The sequence below is a fragment of the Salvia splendens genome, chromosome 19 (genome assembly GCF_004379255.2).
Source record: "Salvia splendens isolate huo1 chromosome 19, SspV2, whole genome shotgun sequence".
In the NCBI taxonomy this organism is placed as follows: Eukaryota; Viridiplantae; Streptophyta; class Magnoliopsida; order Lamiales; family Lamiaceae; genus Salvia; species Salvia splendens.
The window spans coordinates 18,300,115-18,322,670 of record NC_056050.1 but is presented as its reverse complement, the minus strand read 5'-3'; the positions used below and the strand labels follow the sequence as shown (position 1 = coordinate 18,322,670).

Here is a 22,556-nt window from a genome sequence, read left to right as displayed (position 1 = left end):
CAACATCAAAATCTTGTGTTGCAGCGAAAAATGGTTCTCGGCCTCTCGTAGACGTACCAACATCATTACTCATGAGATGCTGACTATGTTGTTGAGTAATTGACGAATACTCAACATACAATTCAATTTGACCTCCTGTAGTCATACTCTCACTAAACATTAGTGGCATGTATACTTCTTCTAGTAAAATACCTATATACGTGATTGAAGATCCATAGAATATATGACGTTTCCATACTATTTGAAGTTTGTTTTCAAATATGTTTATCCCCATTCTTTCACAAATTGTTTCCACAAGCTTTTCGTAGGAAATACTTTCATCCAACATAATCAATCCTTTTGCAAAAGGAGGATCATATGAAATAATTGTTCCGGGAATTATATTTCCACCCCAATATAAATGGACACACCACGTCATACTATCTGCATTAATGTCAAACACAAATATTGGTCAAAAATATTTCTTTGCAGTACACTACAATATATACTATCATAACAACCTATCAAATATGGGTAAAAAATTAGATATACTACAACATATAATACCATAACAATTGGTCAAAATATTTCTATTAATTACAATACAATTTATAATACTATAACAATCCATCAAATAATTATATAAATTACACTACAATATATACTATCATAATAATCCATCAAATATTGGTAGACTAATGTTTGGAAGAATGAGTAAAAAATTAGATATACTAACCGATTGCGAGTACTAATATTTGGAAGAAATGAGCCAAAATAGAAATCTACACGCTTCAATCCACCACCGGGTTGACCCGACCAAGGCAAGCGTTTTCGCGTTTTTCAGCTTTGGGAAGGTTTTTCGCGTTTTGGGGAGGGAATGTGACTAGGGTCTGCGATTTTGGGGGAGATCTGTGAAATATGGTTCAACCGGAAAATGCCGACCAGGTTGGCGTGTTTTATGTTAAACACGCCAATGACATTGGCGTTTTATAACTTAAACACGCCATCAATATTGGCGTCTTTAAATTTAAGTATTTTGGTTAAAAATACGAGCAACATACGGTGCCATTGTAAAACGCCAACTGTGTTGGCGTGTTTGCATATAGACACGCCAATATTATTGGCGTTTTTACTTATAAACACGCCAACTTCATCGGCGTTTTTCCCATAAATGAAATTGATAACAAAATGGGTACATTTACGTAATTTTAAAGGCCAAATAGCCTAGAAATCCGATTTCCTCAATGTTTCTTGGATGTTTTGATACATACAGGTTGGGAGTCTGCCTAAACCCCGCCGTGATGATGTTTGAGGGAAAAAAAAAAAGAATAAGCTGAAATACTACCTTATGTCTAGCATTTAAAAATTGAGGGACACTCCCATGAGCACACGCAAATCCGAGCAACGACGGAAGGAGAAGGCGGCGGTGGAGAGGGGGAGGAGACGTGGCAGCGGTGAGGGGAGTGTCTTAAAAAAAGTTGAAAGCATCATATCCTTTTTCCCAACAAACTTAAAAGAGATTCTGTCATTAGACGTTGATCTATCTCTAACACATGTATAAGATGACATAATCAACATATGCATATCGAGGAAGAGAGCAGAAATTATGGCGAACAAGATTAAAGGTGGGGCACTCCGTTGGATCGATCTTAATACACTTCATTTTTTGCCCAAACTACAGAGTTTCTGCAACGAGATCCGATCATCGACTACAGTCCAAACACTTTGGTGTATACATCGCCTGAACTAAACATTAGATCTCCTCCATACCCAGGAAAGTAATTCGCTCCTAGTCTCTCGTTTCTCTGAACTTCTGCCAACCCCGACTCACCTTTATGTTGCAACCCATCAAAACCATTGCTATTAGAGCCATGCCCATTTCCATACTTTTCCATCTGGGTGAAGAATGATGGACCATGATTTTGATTTTCATCAGGTAGTCTTGAGGATAGGCCATATACATCATTTAGTCCGGTCATGCCATTCTGACCACCGACAAAACTCAGGCCCTGCTGCGAGGGTTGAATCTGGGGTGCAAAGATATGAGAGAAGTTGGAGTCTTGACATGCAGATGCAGACTGTTGCATCATAAGCAAAAATCTGGACTCGTCCTCAAATGCATTTAACCCATGAGTACCGGATGGCCTAGCTTCAAACATTGTGTTTTGAAAACCATTTGTTTGGTTACTTTTTCCGCAGGGTAACACTGCAGGATCAAAGAAATCAGCATCATTGAAGCATGTTGATGGTTGAAACAAAGTGCTTGAGAAAGAGCAAGTGTTGTCCAGACGACCACCTATGAACAAAGAAAACACATATTAACCAAACGTGAGTTAATAATGGAGTAGCGCTCTGCCACAATGTGTGGGGGATATGGTCAAGGCATGAACCTGAAGGGCGGGGCAAAGAGCCAGTTTTTTCGCAGTTGGAAAACCCAGGAGGCGGATCTCTGGAGGGCATCGTGAATCCAGGTGGAGCCAAACTATGAGCTCTATTTACTGTAGAAAATAGAATATATTAAAGCAGGCATGAGAACCCTGCCTGCTGTAATCTCAATCTGGCAGCATAAAATAAGGCCAGCACACTTAATTGGATCCTTAATAATGCAAGTTTTATACTATTATCCTTATAAATGTCAGAAGTAATATTCTTTCTTTAGGCATTCCCTCATAGCTCCTAAACTTAGAATCAAGTTTGACAATAATGAATGTCAAAGAGTGTATGGGAATAATAAAAAACACAGAAAAATCATGGTAATTTGTAAGCAACTGAAATTTATAAAGCAAAACCTACATTCTTATAGAGTGCACATCTGAAACAATATACTATATGAATATAGAACATAATTCCTTTTAGCAAAAGTACAAAGATAAAATCTATACAAATTATTTCGATTACCTGGAAACTGAGGCTTGCACAAGTATGGCTCCTTGATATCTCCATATTCCGGAAGGATAGAGGCAGCCACTTGACTCGCAAAGCCATCTTGTTTGGAAAATGAGTAGCCCGATTGATCACTATTTAGGGAACTCCAAGAAGAACCACCCAACACTTCAGTTTCATCAAGTAACCTGGATAAACCATTAGGCATTCCCAAAGAATCTTCACATGAATCAAAATCTATCGACATAATATTTGAAATTATACTGCTCTTTACAGCATCTGAAACAGAATTTTGATCATCATTGTGCAAGTTATCATTATCTATTCTCCGTAAGTGCTCAACTATTTCTTCATTGGAAAATGACTGGGAACTTCTATATATTCTATCAGATTTAGCAGAATTCTGAAACTTCATCTCCTGGCATGAGTCATTAGATATGGAATTTACACATCTGATAGGTAAAGAAGCCTCATTATCTTGAATATTTACAGGATTGTGATCCAGAGTAAAACCAGTCAGACTAGGTGCCTTTCTGTGTAATGCACCACCATCAGAATCCTCCAAATCGTGAGAAGTACAGAATGGATGAAGAAAAGAAGCCCCATGACTTGAACCACATGTGCCCTTATATCTGTGACTATGTGACAAAGAATCTCCTCCGAGGGGTTTTTCTGCACTATTTATAAACCCATTTGCACCATGATCAGAAGAGGGGACCTTAAAAAGGGAAGGAACAGAATATGAGGCTTCTGCAAGCATTTCACCACCAACTGTGATTGAAGATAATTCAGAACATAAATCAAGAATCCTCCGATCTTCAGGATTAGTTCCATCTTTTTCTGGAGCAGCAGAACCAGACCGCCCAACAATGTCTACAAAAGACGACATTTTCTGGGGTAGTGCAATAGGTCCTTCCTTGTCTTTACAGGGATGCACATCACTGGTGCTATCGCCAGAACCATGAGCTCCATCCTGGACAAGGATATCAGAAACGATTAATGTTCAGCAAAACTTGAAACATGGCAATCACAATAATGATGATACATTCCCGTAAGTGGGACTTACGGATATGCTACTTCTTGTGGTAGATTTATCACTAAAAGTATTAGAACTAATATGGACATCATCTAACGGAGGAGGTAGCACAGTGCCAGAGCGCTTTATGACATTGTTGGCAGCACCAACAATTTGTTGAACTCTACTCCTTCAAAACCAAAATGGACATTTCAGAGGCAGTAAAAATACAGCACATTAATGTTCATATGAAGAAATAAATCTAATAAGATCACCCATTGCTCATGGAATATATACCCAAACTAAACAACTGGTAAAGAAAATCATCCAACAATATAGGTCAAGCCAAAGTAAAAAAGAAAAGCACCAATAACCAATTAATGAGTACATATTTACAACATCACTGCTATGAGGATGCTAGCTGACAAGTTTGTGATCCATTATTGTTCGAGAAGAATTGGTGCCAAATGCATGTTGAATCACATTTCCAAAATACTAAAGACCAGGCAACATAAACTACATACAGGTTAACCATATATCAGCCTGGGGTAGCATTTAAATGGTGTCTAGTTCTCATGCTTTTAACATAAATAAGAAGAGAAAAGACACGCACTTATATCAGCAGCACCATAATTCTAAATAAAATTAATTTTCTGGAAATAGGAACTATTATACTACGAGTACTACATATAATCCAGGTACAGCCTGACTCCTACAAAAAAAAATTACCACGTCCTAAACTGCAGTTTGATCATATCACAAGCACTAAGTTTATGGGGTTGTATGCAAATGATTATCGAAAAAAACAGACCCAACACAGATCAATGCTGGAAGTCAGAGCAGAGAAAAGAGAAAAGTTTGTACACATCATGATACCTTGTGTGAACTGCAGCAACCTCATCTTTTCCAAAACTGTCTTCATCGGCCCCAATACTATGCAAATATAAACAAGCAGGATTGTTGCAAGGCTGAAACAAAATAACAACAAACCAAAATCATTGTTTAATCTCATGATGCGATATGAAATGAAATAAATAAGAAATAAAACATCTCTATACCATGTTTTTTAGCCAAGCATGACAGTATTTTGCAGTTCCAAACGATGCTCTGCACAAGTAGTGTTAAATATAAAGTTCAAAGTAGGATGCATTTTTATGGCCCAAGAAAGGAATGGTGAAGATGTTTACCTTAAAAATCTACCTTCCAGGACAAAACCATGAACTGATTGAATACATCGCAACGCCTCCTCCTCTTTTGCATATGTTATGTATCTGAAGATCATATTAAAAAGAATTAGGAACAGAGGCAATAAACAAATTTAAAAATGGAATTGTATGAAAAACAATTTTGTTCTGGAATTGTATGAAAAGTAATTTAAAAATAGACCTTTTTCCCCATTCACAGTACAAACAACACTAGATTTCCTAAAAGTTTTCCCCATTTACATCTTCATGTTTCTATGGGACAGAGGGAGTACTAAACATGAAAGTCCTCTCATGACAGTTTTAATATGTTGTATATGCATTAGTCTAGCATATCCTTCAATGTGATCATCAACTGAATGGGTGGATGGATGGTGAAAAATAAATAAATAAACATTCACCCATTTGAGAAGGCTAGCTAGGGTGGATGCAAATCTACAATCATCTTCAAATATTAATTCTGTATTTGAGGAAAACCACAAGCAAGATACTTCCTACCACATCAGTTACCTTAAAACATAAAGCCCAGGATTTGAAATATAAACAACATAAAAGGAATGCATTTCTCAATTTCGATTTCATCTCTAGATCCATTGAGGGATCTAGTTTAGTTCAAAAATCTAAGATATCTTACTATTTTTTGGCCAAATATTGCCAAATCATATAAAGACAATGGTACTTGGACCAAGCTGTTACAGAGCATAGAAGTTAAGGATGCATGATAAAGTTGACAGGAACAAGTTTAAAATTTAATAGTGTGACATTTTACAGAGTATAACCGCCTACATTAGTTGAAGAAAGATTAACATATTTGCAAGAGTAAACTCACACGCTACATGTATCATTGATAAACTGTTGAATGGCCCCACCAGCAGTCCGTGAAAGTGAGACCTTAGTCACTTTCCCATACTGACCAAAATAATCATTCCGCAGCAACAACTGTTGAGGCAGATCACAAGTCATATCTAATTAGAACTAGCATGAAACAAGTAATGACAAATAGAAGCTCATCAAAACAAAACACGAGAATGTGAAAGAAATTTCTTTTTATCAGAATGTAGCTGGATATCTTGCAACCAATTTAATAAAATTGCTACTTACATCTTCATCAGCCAGACTAAGAGGTAGTCCAATCACATACGCCATTTTCCGTTGAATCACTCTGATATTTGTCAAATCCTTCTTTACTTCAGTAGCCTTTGGCTTGGCCTTTGGTTGTTTAGTTTTCCTGTTAGAAACTTTTGACATTGACCTGTGTCGTATAAAAGTATTAATTGAAATGTTAGAATTACATAAAAGGGGGACAAGAAACAACATTGTAACCACCTTTCACAATTTGCTTGCATTGCAACAATTTTCTCCTTCTCATAGATTGTCCGACAAGCAGGACATCGCCCCTCTGTTGCATCTTTATCTGCCATGTCTATTATGTGATGCCAACACCAAACACATATCTGTAATGCAAACAATTACATGCTATGAATGGAAACTCAGCAACAAGTTTCCAAGGAAAACAAGGATTTAGATAACATTATCCCTCTTCATGTAAACATGAAAACGATGATAGAATATGGTAGGTAACTTCTGGCATACATACAAACAACCATTTTGAGTGAAAATATATGCCAGTTCTGCAGCATGACCAAATTTGTAAAATGCTTCTTAAACCATATCTAATCTCATAACTAGATCCCCTAGGCCAGAGATCACCTCTTGCAACATAAATATAAGAACCTGGAGCAGCCGTTGCAGCTGTCTCATATTAAAAGTCCAGAGATTCTCAAAATCAAAGGCATAACTGATCACATAATCCACAAATCCAGCTAACTTGAAATGAAATGGATAAGCGAAGGTCATCAAAGTAATCCTTGAGGCAGTAATAATCCCAATTTTTCCATGTAATTTATACTATATGGCATCAGATATCATATGAAACTCCTTGCACATGGAAATCAGCAACACTACCTCCAAAAATAGAAAACAAAATAGACGATGCAGTATGCACATAGAGCTACCTCCAACTACGAACAAAGAGAGGAAAGTTTCCAACGTAAACAAATCATCACCTGATAACCACATTTGCAGGGCATGAACTGCTGGTCAGTCCAATCCATCTCCTCAGCACAAAGTGGACACTTCTTCTCTTCTTCGTTACTCATCGTTGCCTTCCGGTGCCTTCACCAAATCTTTGCGCAACCAAGAAAGCTCAACAAAAGAAACAATAAAATGTCATCAAATGAGTTACTACTATTTATCACAATACGCGAATTCAAAATAAAATAAATAAATAAACCCGCATTAAAACCACACCACATTACAACATGCATATACATTTCCTCCCTCTCCACATTACAAAAAAAGAAACAACACACAAGAAAAAAGACGAATCACAAACCCTAGCAGGAAGGTACAATGCCATTACCAGAATTCACAAAAAAACGACAAAAACCTAAAAAAAATCTCGCGATTTTCAAATCAGAAACGGCAAAATAAAAAGAAAGTAGCTCGAGATTATGAAAATGCAAGAGAATGCGTGAGCAGGTCATCCACATTAAGAAGCTACATACTTAAAAACACGTACAATAGACCAGAAACAGTAGAGACACACCTACACACACATCTGGCGCACAAGAGGAACGAATAATGTAGGGTTTTGAGATTACATTAATAACAATGGAGACGAAACGAGGAAATTGCAGAGAGATTTTACCCAAGGGGAGAGCGAGGTAGAGAGAGGAGTCTGTACGGCAGAGGGAGGAGTGATGATTGAAAACCACAGCCTTTAATGGATGGCCTTTTTAATGCTCTAACTACACAAGCCTATCTATATACACCTACAAATACGTGTACCTGCGCCTGTGTGTGTGTGTCTCACTTTTCCAAATTAATGAAGGGTTTACAATTATTTTGATTTTTATTATTCCAATTTAAGTTTTTTTTTATTTCTATTACAACCACAGTGATCCAATCATAGAGTAGTTTCAGTTTTAATCCACAACACTCATTGTGACTTGAAAATTTAGTCATTCCTCTAAAATTTTGTTTCTAGTATTTCTGGATAGAAATTTTAAATAAATGTTTTCTTCTGATATTATTTTTGGTTCGATAATAAATATATAAAATATTTGAAGAGAATATTCTAGTTACTAAGGTGAGGGCATGGGATAATAATTATTATCTTCTTATTTTCGAGCTCAAAGAAAAAAGCAGTTGAATATTAACAAACTCATACGTAGTATTCAAATTAGTTATTCGATGAGTATATGTGACATTTTTTTCAAATATAATATGTGCATGCATAGCAGTAAATCTTGAGGCAAAATGGTCGATTAAAAAAATATATTCGCCCATTTTTTATTGTTTTTTAAAATCATAATTTTCACTAGCAATTTAATAATGCAACGCCTTTTCGTTAAGGTAGCTTAATATTTTAGATTAGGATATAAGCTTACTATTATCTTTTAATTTTCTTTATCCGTAAATGCAAAATAAATATTGGAGATGCGGGGTATCGATCCCCGTACCTCTCGCATGCTAAGCGAGCACTCTACCATCTGAGCTACATCCCCTTGTTATTTCCTCATAATGTTATTTTAGATACTATCTAAATCTGAATGGTCTCAGCATTGTAAACGATTGTGTCCTATATCGTCTTAGTTCCGATTTTTTTTCTTCAGCTTAAGAGCATCTCCAGCGGCGGACGTCCGGCTCGGACGTCCGCCATTGTGGAAAATAAGGTCGGATACGCCCATGCAGGTAGGACGTCGCACGTCCTCGGATATCCGCGGGACGTCCGAGTCGACGTGCGCTATTGTGGGGGGGGGGGGGGGGGGGATCGGACGTCCGTTTTTTTTTTTTTTTGGAACTCTATATATACGTCTCGTTGAACTTCATTTCATTCGCACCACTTGTGTTAACAATTTTTTCTCTTCTTTTTACTACAAATTTCATTTCTACTTAATGGATAGCAACAGGAACTCCCCGCCACGAGCGAGTCGCATACTCCGACGTTTCCCGCAGGGGAAGGATTTATTTTATTGCGGGAAGTCCTAGTGGGAAGGGCGATGGAAAGGGCAGATTATGCAGGGGAAGTCCTAGTGGCGTGGCAGTGGGATGGGAAGTCCTAGTGACGTGGCAGGATGTATTTTTGGGAAGTCCTAGTGGATGTCCGAGTGGGACGGGCAACCACTGGAGATGCTCTAATAGATTAAATTTTTAATTTGTTTAGAGAATAGGGAGGAGAACTATTGTGGACAGAAGGAAAACGAAAAAGGAGCTTTACTTTATTATTCTATTTACATGAATAAATATTTCAAAAAAATATTCATTATTTAACTAATTTCTCGCATTTAGACTATTTACATTCGTAGGTATGTCAATTGTCTGGCTGTTTGGGCTGTAAATTGAATGGTCAAATTCTTGTTTCATTTCATTTCTACGTTCGAATCTAAAAATTAATTCTAGAAAAGTGAAATAATATTATTTTACACTCCATAATAATTTATTATACAAATTTCATAATATTATTTAGCATCTATATTCTAACAGAATATTTATTTTTTAATATTCATAGTATTTTAATATTATGATCACTCAAATTAATACAAATTATGGTTGGTATTAAAATTAGAAACCATTGAACTATTCAACTAATGCAAGTTTGCAATCTTTTTTTATAATGTAGACGCATTATCGAGGGAGGATTATGGATGAAGAAAATATGAACTTTGACATTATTTTTTTGCGACTAATTCAATCCAAGATCTTCAATTTTTAGATCACATTCCCAAATTTATTTGTTAATGCAAATCAATCATCAATACTATGCTGCTTAACTAACTAATTCATCTATGTGGTAGTTTAGTTCATGTAAAAATCTAGTACTGTAGTTTGTAGCCTGAATTATTTATAACATGCACTGACCAGTTTCGCTTTGACACAAACTAAATTTATTGTTTAAAAAAATAAACTAAAGTACTATCAAGCAATTGAATATGAGTATGAATCAATGTTCTATTTTCCCTTAATTTCATCATACAAGGATTGTCTTATAGTGCCAATTGTTTAATTCCTATATTTAGTTGATAAAATTTTACTGTTAGTTTATTGTCAAAATATATTCAGTACAACCCTAAACTATTCAATAAACGATTGTTCATTTATAGTAATGGTTTTGAATAACGTATAATTAATAAAAATTGAAGTAAAAATCACTTTATTAAATTGAATTTTTTTGGTTAAATTGCATTATAAAGATAGGAAACAAAATACTACACCCTCCGGACCCCATTAATTATCCACTTTTACCATTTTTACTCGTCTCTGATTAATTGTTCACTTTCACTTTTACCATAACTGGTAAATAGGTACTACATTCCACTCACTTATTCCACTCCTATTTTATTATAAAATCAATAAATAAAAGTGTGACACATATTCCACTAACTTTTTTAACTCACTTTCCTTCACATTTCTTAGAACCCGTGCTGGAACCAAAGTAAACAATTAATGGAGGACGGATGGGTATATTATACAGTATTTTGTATTGATTTTTTTTCACTGAATCAGTGGAACTGTATAGAACCAAGGAAATGGGTTTATTTGGATAGAGATCCGTGTATTTATTATGGCATAGCCTTTTTTGTGTTGAAAAGAACTCTATTAGTATAGAGGTGCTCAAGGTTTACGGTTCTGACGGTTAACCATGAAACCGTAAACGGCGGTTACGGTTTCAAACCAAAACCGTTGAACCGTGCCAGAACAGCCGGTTCTGGGACGTTCTAAATCGGAACCGCAACAGGCGGTTTTGAAACCGGAACGGTAACCGTAACCGTAAAACACCGTCACGGTTTGGTTCCGGTTCGGCAATTTCCAAAATCGGAACCGTTAGTTCCTAACCGTAACCGCCGGTTCTGGAACCGTAGGCACCTTTAATTGGAATATAACTATGAACACGCTTACGAAATAAGATTTGTTAAGGCAATCCACAGTGGGGCGGATGATAGCGTGCCCGATGCGCGCGCCCGATGAATCGGGCGATTACTTTTCAATGGTAACTTTTTGATTCACTTTTCAACTCTCAAATTAGGCTATAAAATGGATTCCAGTGGATACTCAAGTCCTAGTAGCCCGATGTTTGGAGATGGCGCACGGTGGCCGGGTACACAACCTAGCGAATATCGGTCGTTCGACGCCAACACACAGTACGATCCTTATAAACTTTTTTTAATCAATGTATTATTTGTCGTTCTTTTAGTTAATCGTTGTGTTTTTAATTAGTTTACATTTATATATTTGAAACCATTTTAAATTAACCATTTTAAATTAATAACGAAACAATAGTAAAACCTATAGGGCGTCCCTTAGGGCGCGCCTTAGGGCCCCCCACTGCAGGTAGAAGGGCAGAAGGATAAAATGCTGACGTGACGGTGCATATGACAGGCTTTAGGGCGTGCCTTATAGCGCCCCATTATGGATGCTCTAAGCCCGATTTATTCATGTGGCAGTTGGTGCATGTATTCATCTGAAAACCACTTTTTAAAGTGTGACCGAGGACAAATATTGGTCAATGGATATATACTGTTGCAACACATGGCAGGGTTGTATATTTAATTATAGAGGTTAGGGGTATTCGATGGAATTTATGTTGTACTGGAATATAACTATTGTCGTAGGAGTACAATTTATTGCTGCATTAAAGTATGATATTCATTTTAACTTTCCTAATGACATCTTTCTTCATTCCTCTGTAATCCAACTTTACCTCTTTATTTTATTATTCTTAAATTTTTTTAATAGTAGTAGCATGTTATAATTATTGATATTGTTAAATAATGATGATTTTTAATTCAAGCATTATTAATGTGTATCAGACACAAATAGATCTTCTAAAGTTAATTGTGTGTATTTTACTTTATGATTTTGAGTTCCTATGAACAATGACGGATCTAGGAATCAAAAATCGTGGGGTCGAACCGAACAAGATTATATATATAATATTTAAATAAATATTTCTAAACAAAAATACATAAAAATATATATACCACAATCTTATGCTATGCGAGATAGTTGGCTTCTTCGAGTACCCATTTTCTGAAAATGACTCAAAATCATTTCATTGAGAATAGTTGCAAACACCTCCTTCTCGCTATATACCATCAAACTGTCGTTTAACCAGTCATCTCCAATCTTATTTCGCAGCTCTGACTTCACAAATTTCATTGCAGAGAACACTCTTTCAACAGATGTTGTCGCTACTGGTAAAAGTAAGACCAATTTTATCAATCGATAAACCAATTTGAAAATCTTATCTTTCATCATTTCAACCATCTTCTGTGAAAGAGTTCCTAAATCTTCAACATTTGAGAACCGTGTATCTGTTCTTGCATCACTCACGAAACTTCGAAGTTCTTGAGTTAACAAGCTAAGCTCCATGGATGAAAAGTCTTCCGGATAAAGAGTGGCAAGATGAACAAGTTTATCGACATTGAAATTGGAGAAATGATTTCTTGGATCAAGGCATACCATACATTCGAGTAAGTCGGTGCTGGATTCAGAAAAACGATTCCTCATTTCTTGACTAATTAAGTCAACAACCTGATTGTGAAAAAAAATTAAGTTAAGGAGTTAATGTCAAAGTTTAAATAAATAAGAATATTAGTTATAAAAAATACCTGACAAAAATTTCAACACGATAATAATGATAGTTTGTAATAGTTTTTCCATCATTCTTCATGCGAATACGTCTTGGAACAATGCCGTCCATGATAGGAACATCAATTTCATTTGCCTGGCAAAATGCTTCCACTTCTTGCAAGAAATCATCCCATCCAGATTCTCGAAATGCTTGCAAGTCCTCTTTCACAGTCACTATCAAATTTATAGCATTCAAAATATTTTGATCTTTATATTGCAGCGCACAAGATAGTGCATCAGTCATACCCAACAAGCGTTTCATCAACATCATGAGAAACACAAAATCAAAATTTTCCATCTTTTGAAGCAACCCTTTAGATTTGCCACTTATTTCTGGATCAACCCCATCTTCAAATATTGTTTCAAGTACTTTGACTATCGAGGGCCACATAGATGTAAGACGAACTATAGTAATATAATGAGATCCCCATCGCGTGTCACCTGGTCTATGCAAAGAAGTTTCTTGATTTAGACCTTTACCTGAACTGATTTCCCCTTTCTCAATCATTTCAACCATTCTATCATATTCATTTTGTCGGAGTATATCTGCCCTTTTGCAAGAAGATCCACAGACTGTAACATTCGGACTGAGATAGTTGAAAAAATCAGAAACATGTCGATTTGCCTTACATACTGCCACACATACCAATTAAAGCTGATGGGCAAAACAATGGACATAATACGCTGATGGATTTTCTTTTAAAATAAGTGCTTTAAGTCCATTAAATTCACCCATCATATTTGAAGCCCCTTCATATCCCTGACCTTTCAATCTTGACAAAGATAATCCCAACTTAGAAAATACGAAGTCAATTGCCATTTTCAAGCATTTTGATGAAGTCTCTTTAACATGAACTAAGGCTAAAAATCTTTCTATTATCTCTCCATTTTTGTTCACATATCTAATAACAATAGCCATTTGCTCCTTCACCGAGCAATCTCAAGACTCATCAACCATTATGGAAAATAATTCATCACCAAGTTCCTTCATAATTTCTAGCGTAGTTTCAACTGCACATGCATTAACTATTTCTTTTTGAATTGATGGAGAATCATTTGATTATTTCCAGGAGCATTGTTTAATACAACTTGACCAACTTCATCATTCCTTAAACTATACCAATATAATAGCTCTAGAAAGTTGCCCCTATTTGAAGAAGTTGATGTCTCATCATGTCCTCTAAAAGCCAAACCTTGATTCAAAAGGAATCGAATAACATCAAGAGCTACAGTCAAACGAATCCTATATTCCTTCTCTTGTTTTGAACTAACTCTACTAACAATATAAGTCACACTCTGCTTTTGATTTACAAAATTTTCATATTCAATTCTAGCTTTGTTGTGTGAACTACCCGTTGACCCAACATGAGCTCTAAATATTTCATTAACCTTCTTCCAATTAGAGAAACCACCACTAACAAATGCTTCATCTCCCGGTGCTAAATAACCACGCTTGAAATGAAAACACCAAAAACAATACGCAGCATCTGCTGTCGTACTATATTCAAGCCAAACATAATCTTTATACCAAACATCCCTAAAACCTCTCTTATCTTTTCCATATTGTTTTTTTGGAAAATCATGGCTTTTTGGTTGGCACGGACCTTTGGCAACATATTCTCTACGAATACGATCCTGAATATTCACATCAAAACTATCCATAGAGTCTCGTAATCCAAGGTCGGCTTTAATTTTCTCTTTATCAATTTCAATCTCGTCCGGATTATTTTCAACTACCACATTATTTTCCAATTGTTGTGGTTCTTGCTCAACATTAGCACTTGAAGAACCGATAGAAACTCGAGGTCTTTTCTTCATAAATTTATCCATTAACCTAAAAACAATGTAACACAGATTTAAAATTTATATTTAATCAATTATCATATACTATTAAACTTTCTAATCTAATCTCGGACAAGGTAAACAAAATCAATGAATATTCAAAAGCAATTAAGCAAAGCTGCAAAGATAATTGCTATATCTACTTAAATTAGAGAATATAATAATTATTGATCAATTTTATAGCACTGTAATGTGAATTGTAAAAACAGAAAAAAAAACAAAAACAAATAATAGTACCAACTTAAACTTGAATGATGATTTAAATACCTCAATAAGTGATAAGATACAAGAAACTCTCAAAAAATAATGTTAGACGCCAATTGCTAAGAAATTCCTTCGAAATTCTATCCGTAGCACAAAACTAAAGCCTAAAATTTGAAATTCTCTTCGATATAAAATTTGAAATTCTCTTCGATATAAATTTGAAATTTCCTGTTATAATATTCGCCCAAGTCTGTACCGCAAGTTAACAACCTTTTGCATTCTCTATATTTAAATAGGTTAAAATTATTAGAAGTTGGGTTTATTTAATTAGGCCATCCGCAATGGGCGGACGATGGCACGCCCGATGGCGCGCATCGTCATCGCCATTCATCGTCCTCCCCCACTGTGGGTGTGTGGCATAGGCCGCGGACGATAGTCGAGGCCTATGCTTCGGGCGCGACTTAAACCACGGACGATGGCCATCGTCCGCGCCATCGTCCGCTCCATTGCGGACGTCGCGGACGATGGTCGCGGATGATGGCCATCGTCCGCGACATCGTCCGCCCCATTGTGAAGGCCGCGGACGATGGCACGCAGTTTCTTTTTTTTTATAAATAGCGTTCATTTGTAACATTTCATTTCACACGATTTCATCTTCGAAACTTACATTTAAATAATTACTACGAAATGGATTCAAGCCCCAATAGCCCTACGTTTAGCGGAGAGGCGCATTGGCCGGGTACAGAACCCGGTGATTATCGTTCGTTCGGCGACAACACCCATTACGATCCCGATTTCCGTACGAAATCGTATGGGTTGTCTGATATGGAGCCGTCGCCGCACCGCCCAACCGCATCGGCCCATCCCGCCCCCGCAGCGACCGGTGCCGCCAAGGGGAAGGCGAAGCGGAACCAGCAGCGGGCGCAGAAGTTGCCGCCTCCCGGTGACTGCGATGAGTACGCCCCCGGCCGTACGAACTACACCGGCGACGAAACTCTCACTTTGGCCCGGTGTTGGGTAGATATATCGGAAGATCCGATATTCGCCAACAACCAGAGACAGACCGCGTACTGGGAGCGCATCGCGGACCTCTACAATTCGGTCAAGCCGCCGACCGCGTACAAGCGCAAGCGTGAGCAACTCCGCAAGCACTGGGATCAAATCAAGAAGCAAGTGATCTTGTACTAGGCGGGGTTCGAGAAGTGCGCGCGATCACAGGGGAGCGGCGAGAGCGTGCACGACGTGCGCTCTAAAGCGATGTTGTCGTACCGGTCGATGTTCGGCGAGTTCAAGCATGAGGCCATCTGGGCGCTCTTGAGGGAGAAGCAGAAGTTCCAAGGTGGAATTCTGCACACTGGTGCGCCGAAGAGGACGAAGGTCACCGAAGCTGGTGACTACACGAGCAGCGGCAGCGGCACTAACCCGGTTGACCTCAACCGGACGTACGTGGATGAAGGGAGTTCCGGTACACCGGTGTCCTCCCGGCGTCCTCCCGGCATCAAGGCTGCGAAGGCCAAGGGGAAGGCGACCACGACGTCATCGTCGACCGCTGCAACCCCTGATCCGGACCCGGATGAGCTCCCGACGCAGACGTCCACCGCGTTTGCGTCGTTTGCTACAGCGTCGATGGCAAGGACGATGTTGCAGACGCACAAGGCCCTCAAGAAGTGCACCGACCCCGAACAAGCCGAGTATCTCCGTGCATTACTCGATGAGTTGCGTAGGAAGTTGGGAATTGGCCCGACTTAGTTTTTTTCTTTTTTTAGTTGAATGGTGTAAATTTTTTTTTATTAAAACTTCGCCGCTTGTTATTTAGTCGTTTTTTTTACTCGTTACGTGTTATTTGAAAATAGTTAAATTAATTAAACAAAACAACAAAATGATGATGTGGCGCGTCATAGGGCGCGCCTTAGGGCGCCCCACTGCAGGTGGAGAAGGAGGAGGATAAAAATGCTGACGTGGCGAGCCATAGGGCGCGCCTTAGGGCGCCCCACTGCTGATGGTCTTATGGTATCAATTAATACAAGGCAAGCCCATTTGTAAAGCCCAAGTACTAAACTATTGGAATTTGCGTCTTCTTCTTCTCGGCAGAGGCGGCGACAGGTTTGCTGCCATTGCTGCCTGGGCCAGAACTTCGGCGGCGTGGGGTCGGCGGCATGGGGAGGGCATTATCCGGTGATTCTCCGGGGACAGCGATGGGGTGGGCCGACCCCCCCGACCCCACCTAGATCCGCCGCTGCCTATGAACATTTTTACGACCCGTTTGGTTAGAAAGATAGAATATGCAAAGATATGAACATGGAGATACAGAATTTGGACTTCGTGTTTAGATATATACACAAAAAGGTTTTATTATCAATTTTGTTAGAGTTTGTATGCTAGAAATCACTTTTCGAGTGATTGAATACTGTAAAACTCTAATTATTATTTTCCAATAAATGCAACAGATTATTTTTGTCATAATGTTGTTATGTCTTTACATTTAATGGATGTTTATTGCATATTTAAATGTATAAGCGAACGTAACAAAGTCTAAGTCTTTGTTTTAGTAGACCGGTTGTGGGTGTCGTCCAATTTAAGGTAACACGGTCAGTTCTAAACAAAAAAAATAAGAATTTCACAACCTAGATAAGCCTAGACTACCTATCTTGAAAGGTTGCAATGTCAGTCCGATTATTTCTAAGCCTTATTGAAATAAGATGACGTTGGTGTGGTATAGCACTGAATTGGATCTAAACGGCAAGACGAGTCTTTATGCTATCTATTGAAAGACGAGGTCTTGATAATTAATTTCTTAATCAATGTACGTTGGCATTGAGCATACGATATTGAGTATCTACTACTTTGACTTACCAATAGGTGCGGATTTTTCGTCACCCAATGATCCTGGTATATTGGGTAGTGGTGATCATTATCTAGCGGTGCTAGGATTGCTATTATGTTGAATCGTGCACGAGGAGAGTCTCGTTTGATAACATCCACAAGAGGAGCTCGAAACAAGGTTTTATTATTCGGAACCTAGCTAGTTGGAGTTTGATTACTCTATGAATAATAAATAAGAGTTTCTTGCTAAGTCCACTCTTGGAGATTAAAATATGTTAATTAATTAAGTTCATAGCAGACATTGATTAATTAATGGATGTTTCTATCTTAAGCACGGGAAATGAATTACACACACAAAAAGGAAACCTGAAATACTTGTAATTTCAGATTTGGAAAGGCAGTGCAATATTACTTCTGTAGTGGCTGCTTGTAATATTCCAATATAAGCTTGTATTAAATCGTGAGTTCAATTTAGTTAGTAAAAAGCTAATTGGGTGAGGCCATGTCCAAATTCTTCCTTAGATCCCTGACTGGGCCCAATATGTGACTTAATATAAATAGGAGAATAAAGGAGACATAAAATATACTTGTGCAATACTCATAATTTTCGTCCACTCTTTTTTGAGAGAGAGGGACGATTTTGCTCTCCTTCCGTGAGCAGGTTTCTGTCTTCATTATTTAATTCCTAGTACACTGGTGAGATTTGCCTACACAAATATCAGTTTACAGTCCGGGACACCAGTCAGAAGATCCGAGGTCGAGTTCTCAAGATCTTCACGTGGAGAAGACGCAAGCCATCTTCGATTCTTAAGTGAATCTACGAGGTAAATTGGCTAACTCCGTAGTACGCATGTTTTAGGGATTGTTTGTGCTAAAGCATGTTTAAAATTCAAGTTATAAACATGATACATTTGATAATTACGCGAATAGAATTTATCTAAATAATCTGCTAAATAGATCAGTATTATGTGATCCGTTAGAATGCACGCTTTCACAACCAATCCCTTCAATTTTTTGGTATAATATTATGATTTATTTTTGCAATAGATATTATTAAAATTATTAATTTAGTAGTGAAAAATAATATGATACTATAATGAATGTGTATTTTAAGAGAAAATAAAGAAAATCAATGCAATTATGAAGAAATGTGACATTATTAAATACAATAATGATGATTGCTTCATAAAGTAATAATGCGAGCTAAAAATAAGACTCACACACCCTTCATGACCTTAGCACAAAATGGTCATCAGAAGCACTTCATATGTAATTTTTTCTTATCCAGATCCCTAAAACGTTATTTTTCCTACTTCAGAGGCCTAAAAGGTGCTAACCCCATTTTTCAAGGACTAATTTTGAAGTTTACTCTAATAGAAAATAGCTGCCGCCACTAATGAGTTACGCCAAAAGATATCTACAGTCTAACGAGGTGATCGACGTTTCGCTATCATTAAAGGTTTGAACGAACGTAATTTTGAGATTTTAATTATGTAATTTTCGGCTTACAACAAATGTAAACTTAGGGATTTAATGTATTTTGCATTTTAACTAAATTGAGATAAATAAATAAAAATTCGAAAGAAATAGAATAAGATAAAAAGGTAAGACTCGTGATAAACAGAATGAGTGATGGGTTATGAATGCTGTTTTGTAAGTAAAGAATGATGGTAAAAAAGTGACAACCTTATTAATTTTATAGGACTTGTCTAGTAGTTATGTCTTAACATAACCTCGATTAACATGGCTGTTATGCAGGAATGGCCGGAGTAACTATTTCTGCATACATTTTCAGTATTATGGTTGGTATGATGTTTGTAGCAGCAATCATCATCTTCATTCCTCGAACATGCAATTAATTAGCCATTCTCCTCTTTTACATTCTATTGTCTATTTACATGAGGATGATATAAATTAAAGTTAAATTTTAAATTAATAATAGTAGTAATATATAAATAAAATGATAACACCAATTATTACGTATAAAATAGTTATAATGAGTATATGTTATATTCTCTCAATACCTATAAATATCAGTCACAGGAATATGACTATTCCATATCCATTCAATTTTCATTTAAACTAATTTCCGCACGCCATCACACTTGTGTGTTATAGAATTTCAAACTTGTGTGTTATAGAATTTCTTTAATCTCAACATATGATGCATATCGCCAAAGCACACACTAATACACTTGATATTTAGTGCTCCCTTCGTTCCATAAAAATATGAACAATGAATATAATACGAGAATTAAGACAAAATTGGTAAAATAAGAGAGAGGAGAGAATTGTATGATAAAATAAGAGAGATGAGAAGAATGATAGTTAAAGTAGTATTAGGACTTGTTTGGTTGTACTGATAGGCCTTGATAGGGCCGCCTATCGGAGGTATATCAGCCGTTTGGTTGTACTGATATACTATCTCGCGACCCGGTAAACAAATCAAGATCCGGATGAAATTTACGATTGCTAACTGCATTTCACCTATAACACTGTCCGGGTCCTCCCCTCCGATATTGCTGAATCTCGCGAAGCCCGTTTAGTGAAATTCGGCCAAGTCACCATTATACCCCTTCACTCCACCGTTTCAAGCCCCAATCTGCGCAAAGAGAGGTCGGCCATCGATTTTAGGTATGCATTCAATTTTGTATGAAATTTTGTTAGCCCGTTTGGTAATCATCGTTTTTAGGTAATCTGTGATTGATTTGCAGATTCGTCGAAGGATCTTGGTGATATCGTAATCCGGGCTCGATTTTGAAGCGATTACTCATGGCTAATGAAGAGGAATTTCGCAAGGCACACAAAATTCCCAACTACACAACAATTACATCGATGCACTAAAATTTAAACCGTCTGCATCGCCGATTTGGACTGTGTTTCAATTGTTTGTGCGATTCAATTGCTTGGGAATTACATACTTTTCTAGATTGTTATGACTTCCGTCCAGATTCGCATTTCTCAATTTGTATGTAGGGTTTGCTAAAATATACTTCTTCCCATTTCAGATGTTTTTGTTTGTTTTTTTGGTAATAGCATCATCTATATGTAGTTAACTTGCTGTTACCAATCCATTCTTTCCTTACCGTGGCTTGATGATATTAGATTCGATAAAGAGTGTGTTGTGGTTGATATTTCAGATGCTCTGATGGATGGTTTTTTGCATGACACAATGCTTCAGTTTTATAGGTGACAAGTTTGGTTTCTTTATAATGTAAATCTTTTTTTTTTCAGTCTTGAGATGAATGCGAACCAACATGTTGCAGTGAATTGTTTGTTTTTCCATCTTCATCAGTTAATAGGAATACGTTGTGTATATTTGTAAGGATATCAATTCAGCTTATAATTAATGATGGAAAATTAGATAGCATCACCCTTTTTTCTTTGCAATCTATATGCAGCTTGGCAAGAATCGTAGTTCTAATGGAAAATTCAGCTGAAATTGTAGTTAAATTAGTTAATGGGATGCACATCTGAGTCAAATTAGTGCTTGTGAGTACTAACATCTACTACTTGAATAAATTAATACATTAATTACTTAATCAAGACAGAAACATCTAGTTATGAATGAAATATATTCTCTGCCGTTATAGTAACAACATAAGTACTTATTTCTGAATTTGAAATATTAGAAAAAAGAGAGCAAGGTAATTTGCTTGTTCTACTTTTTCCATCAAAACATCTTGATTTAGATGCTGATAATTTGTTCTTGAACATCTCCCTCTCTCTCTCTCTCATTCCCCTTATCTAAATAATCAGTAAGCTTGAACTGCATTTCGGAGATTGCATGTCTCTCTCATTCTTCGAAGTTGTATTATATGGTAAATCTTGATTAACCTATGACTGAATCATTAATGAGGCATGGTGGCTAATTATGCAAATGGATTATTGGATCTAATTACTATTGAATACTTTGAGGGCTTAGTTATAATCAGTCTAGTTTCGATCTCTACTAAGAGCTTTGTACAATCGTCTTGGTTGTATGGACTTCAATCTTTTGTCTACATTGGTGTTTACCACATTGTGAATGAAGGATTTGACTTTGTTTAGTACTTCTACATTGAGTGGGTGTTGCATTGGTTTCAATTGGAAATAGCACATTCGTGTTGCTGCATTTGCACAGAGTTTTTGCTGACCTGAATTCGTGGAACTGATGTTTGTAAGTCTGTTTGATTGTCTTAGTTAGCGTAATTGGATTTGCATCCAATTGTTTGTCTGTGTTCCTTTATCAGGTTGGAAGGAGGCGTGATGAGATGACAACCGTTTTAAAGGAGTCCGTTATCATTTGAATGATGGGGTCCTGGTACACAAGCACCTCAAATACCCGAGGAGGAGTTGGGTAACCACGACGAAGATGGGGATGAAACGGATCAAGAGCAAGCGCCTGTTGATCATATCAACAGTGTGGAACCTCAGCTGAGTGGAATAAGAAAAGGGATGATCTGGCAACCGCAATGTGGGCCGAGAGACATAACATGTAACCGAGGATATACTGATGTCTTCAATTTAATTCTTGAAATTTATGCCATGGATATTCATACATTTGTGTTGTGCTGTATGTCCAAATATAATGGTTGCTTACTTTGGTGCAACTTGATTTTTCCAGCAATTCATTTTCATTTTCACTTACATATGATACAATGGAGCTTCACTTTCACTTTCATTTCCAGCAACCCAAATGCACTCCTCAGACCACAATTGTCTTCATCGTCAAAAGAGCTTCGCGTGGGTATCTTGCATGCCGCAATCGGACCCCGGATGAGGAAGTTAAGATTATTTTAAGAAAGTCGCGTAATGCAGAAAGAAACACGCGGGCGGGTGTTTTGGCAATCCAAAAACACCCGGCCGGGTGCTTTTGCCGAGAAATCAGTTTTTGTCCAGAGACTTCACCCGGGCGGGTGAAATGAGCCGTG

The 22,556-nt window shown here is 37.2% G+C and overlaps 3 protein-coding genes and 1 non-coding gene across 6 annotated transcripts; all 4 read right to left on the bottom strand.

Annotated features, from left to right (window-relative positions):
• Positions 1-1,156: 1,156 nt before the first annotated feature.
• LOC121779937 lies at positions 1,157-7,880 on the bottom strand. Of its 3 annotated transcripts, none has more exons than XM_042177417.1 (12): positions 7,790-7,880; positions 7,146-7,284; positions 6,406-6,533; positions 6,181-6,331; positions 5,909-6,018; positions 5,065-5,148; positions 4,936-4,984; positions 4,754-4,845; positions 3,929-4,067; positions 2,878-3,835; positions 2,370-2,477; positions 1,157-2,275 (listed from the first exon to the last, which is right to left on the bottom strand). In XM_042177417.1, exons 2-12 carry the CDS (start codon positions 7,236-7,238, stop codon positions 1,689-1,691), a joined length of 2,499 nt encoding a protein of 832 aa, XP_042033351.1. In that variant the 5' UTR covers positions 7,239-7,284; positions 7,790-7,880; the 3' UTR covers positions 1,157-1,688. The 3 variants fall into 3 exon arrangements, with proteins under 3 accessions (XP_042033351.1, XP_042033350.1, XP_042033352.1); XM_042177416.1 differs by having other exon boundaries at positions 7,688-7,869; XM_042177418.1 differs by having other exon boundaries at positions 1,157-2,185; positions 7,146-7,869.
• A 695-nt stretch (positions 7,881-8,575) lies between these two features.
• On the bottom strand, positions 8,576-8,648 carry TRNAA-AGC. Its single transcript has one exon. It is a non-coding gene; the product is annotated as a tRNA-Ala (tRNA).
• Positions 8,649-12,129: 3,481 nt separating this feature from the next.
• On the bottom strand, positions 12,130-13,693 carry LOC121779113. The gene is made up of 3 exons (XM_042176455.1): positions 13,507-13,693; positions 12,758-13,407; positions 12,130-12,675 (listed from the first exon to the last, which is right to left on the bottom strand). Exons 1-3 carry the CDS (start codon positions 13,691-13,693, stop codon positions 12,130-12,132), a joined length of 1,383 nt encoding a protein of 460 aa, XP_042032389.1.
• A 107-nt stretch (positions 13,694-13,800) lies between these two features.
• Positions 13,801-14,604, bottom strand: LOC121779112 (zinc finger MYM-type protein 1-like). Its single transcript, XM_042176454.1, has one exon. It carries the CDS (start codon positions 14,602-14,604, stop codon positions 13,801-13,803), a length of 804 nt encoding a protein of 267 aa, XP_042032388.1.
• Positions 14,605-22,556: the final 7,952 nt, after the last annotated feature.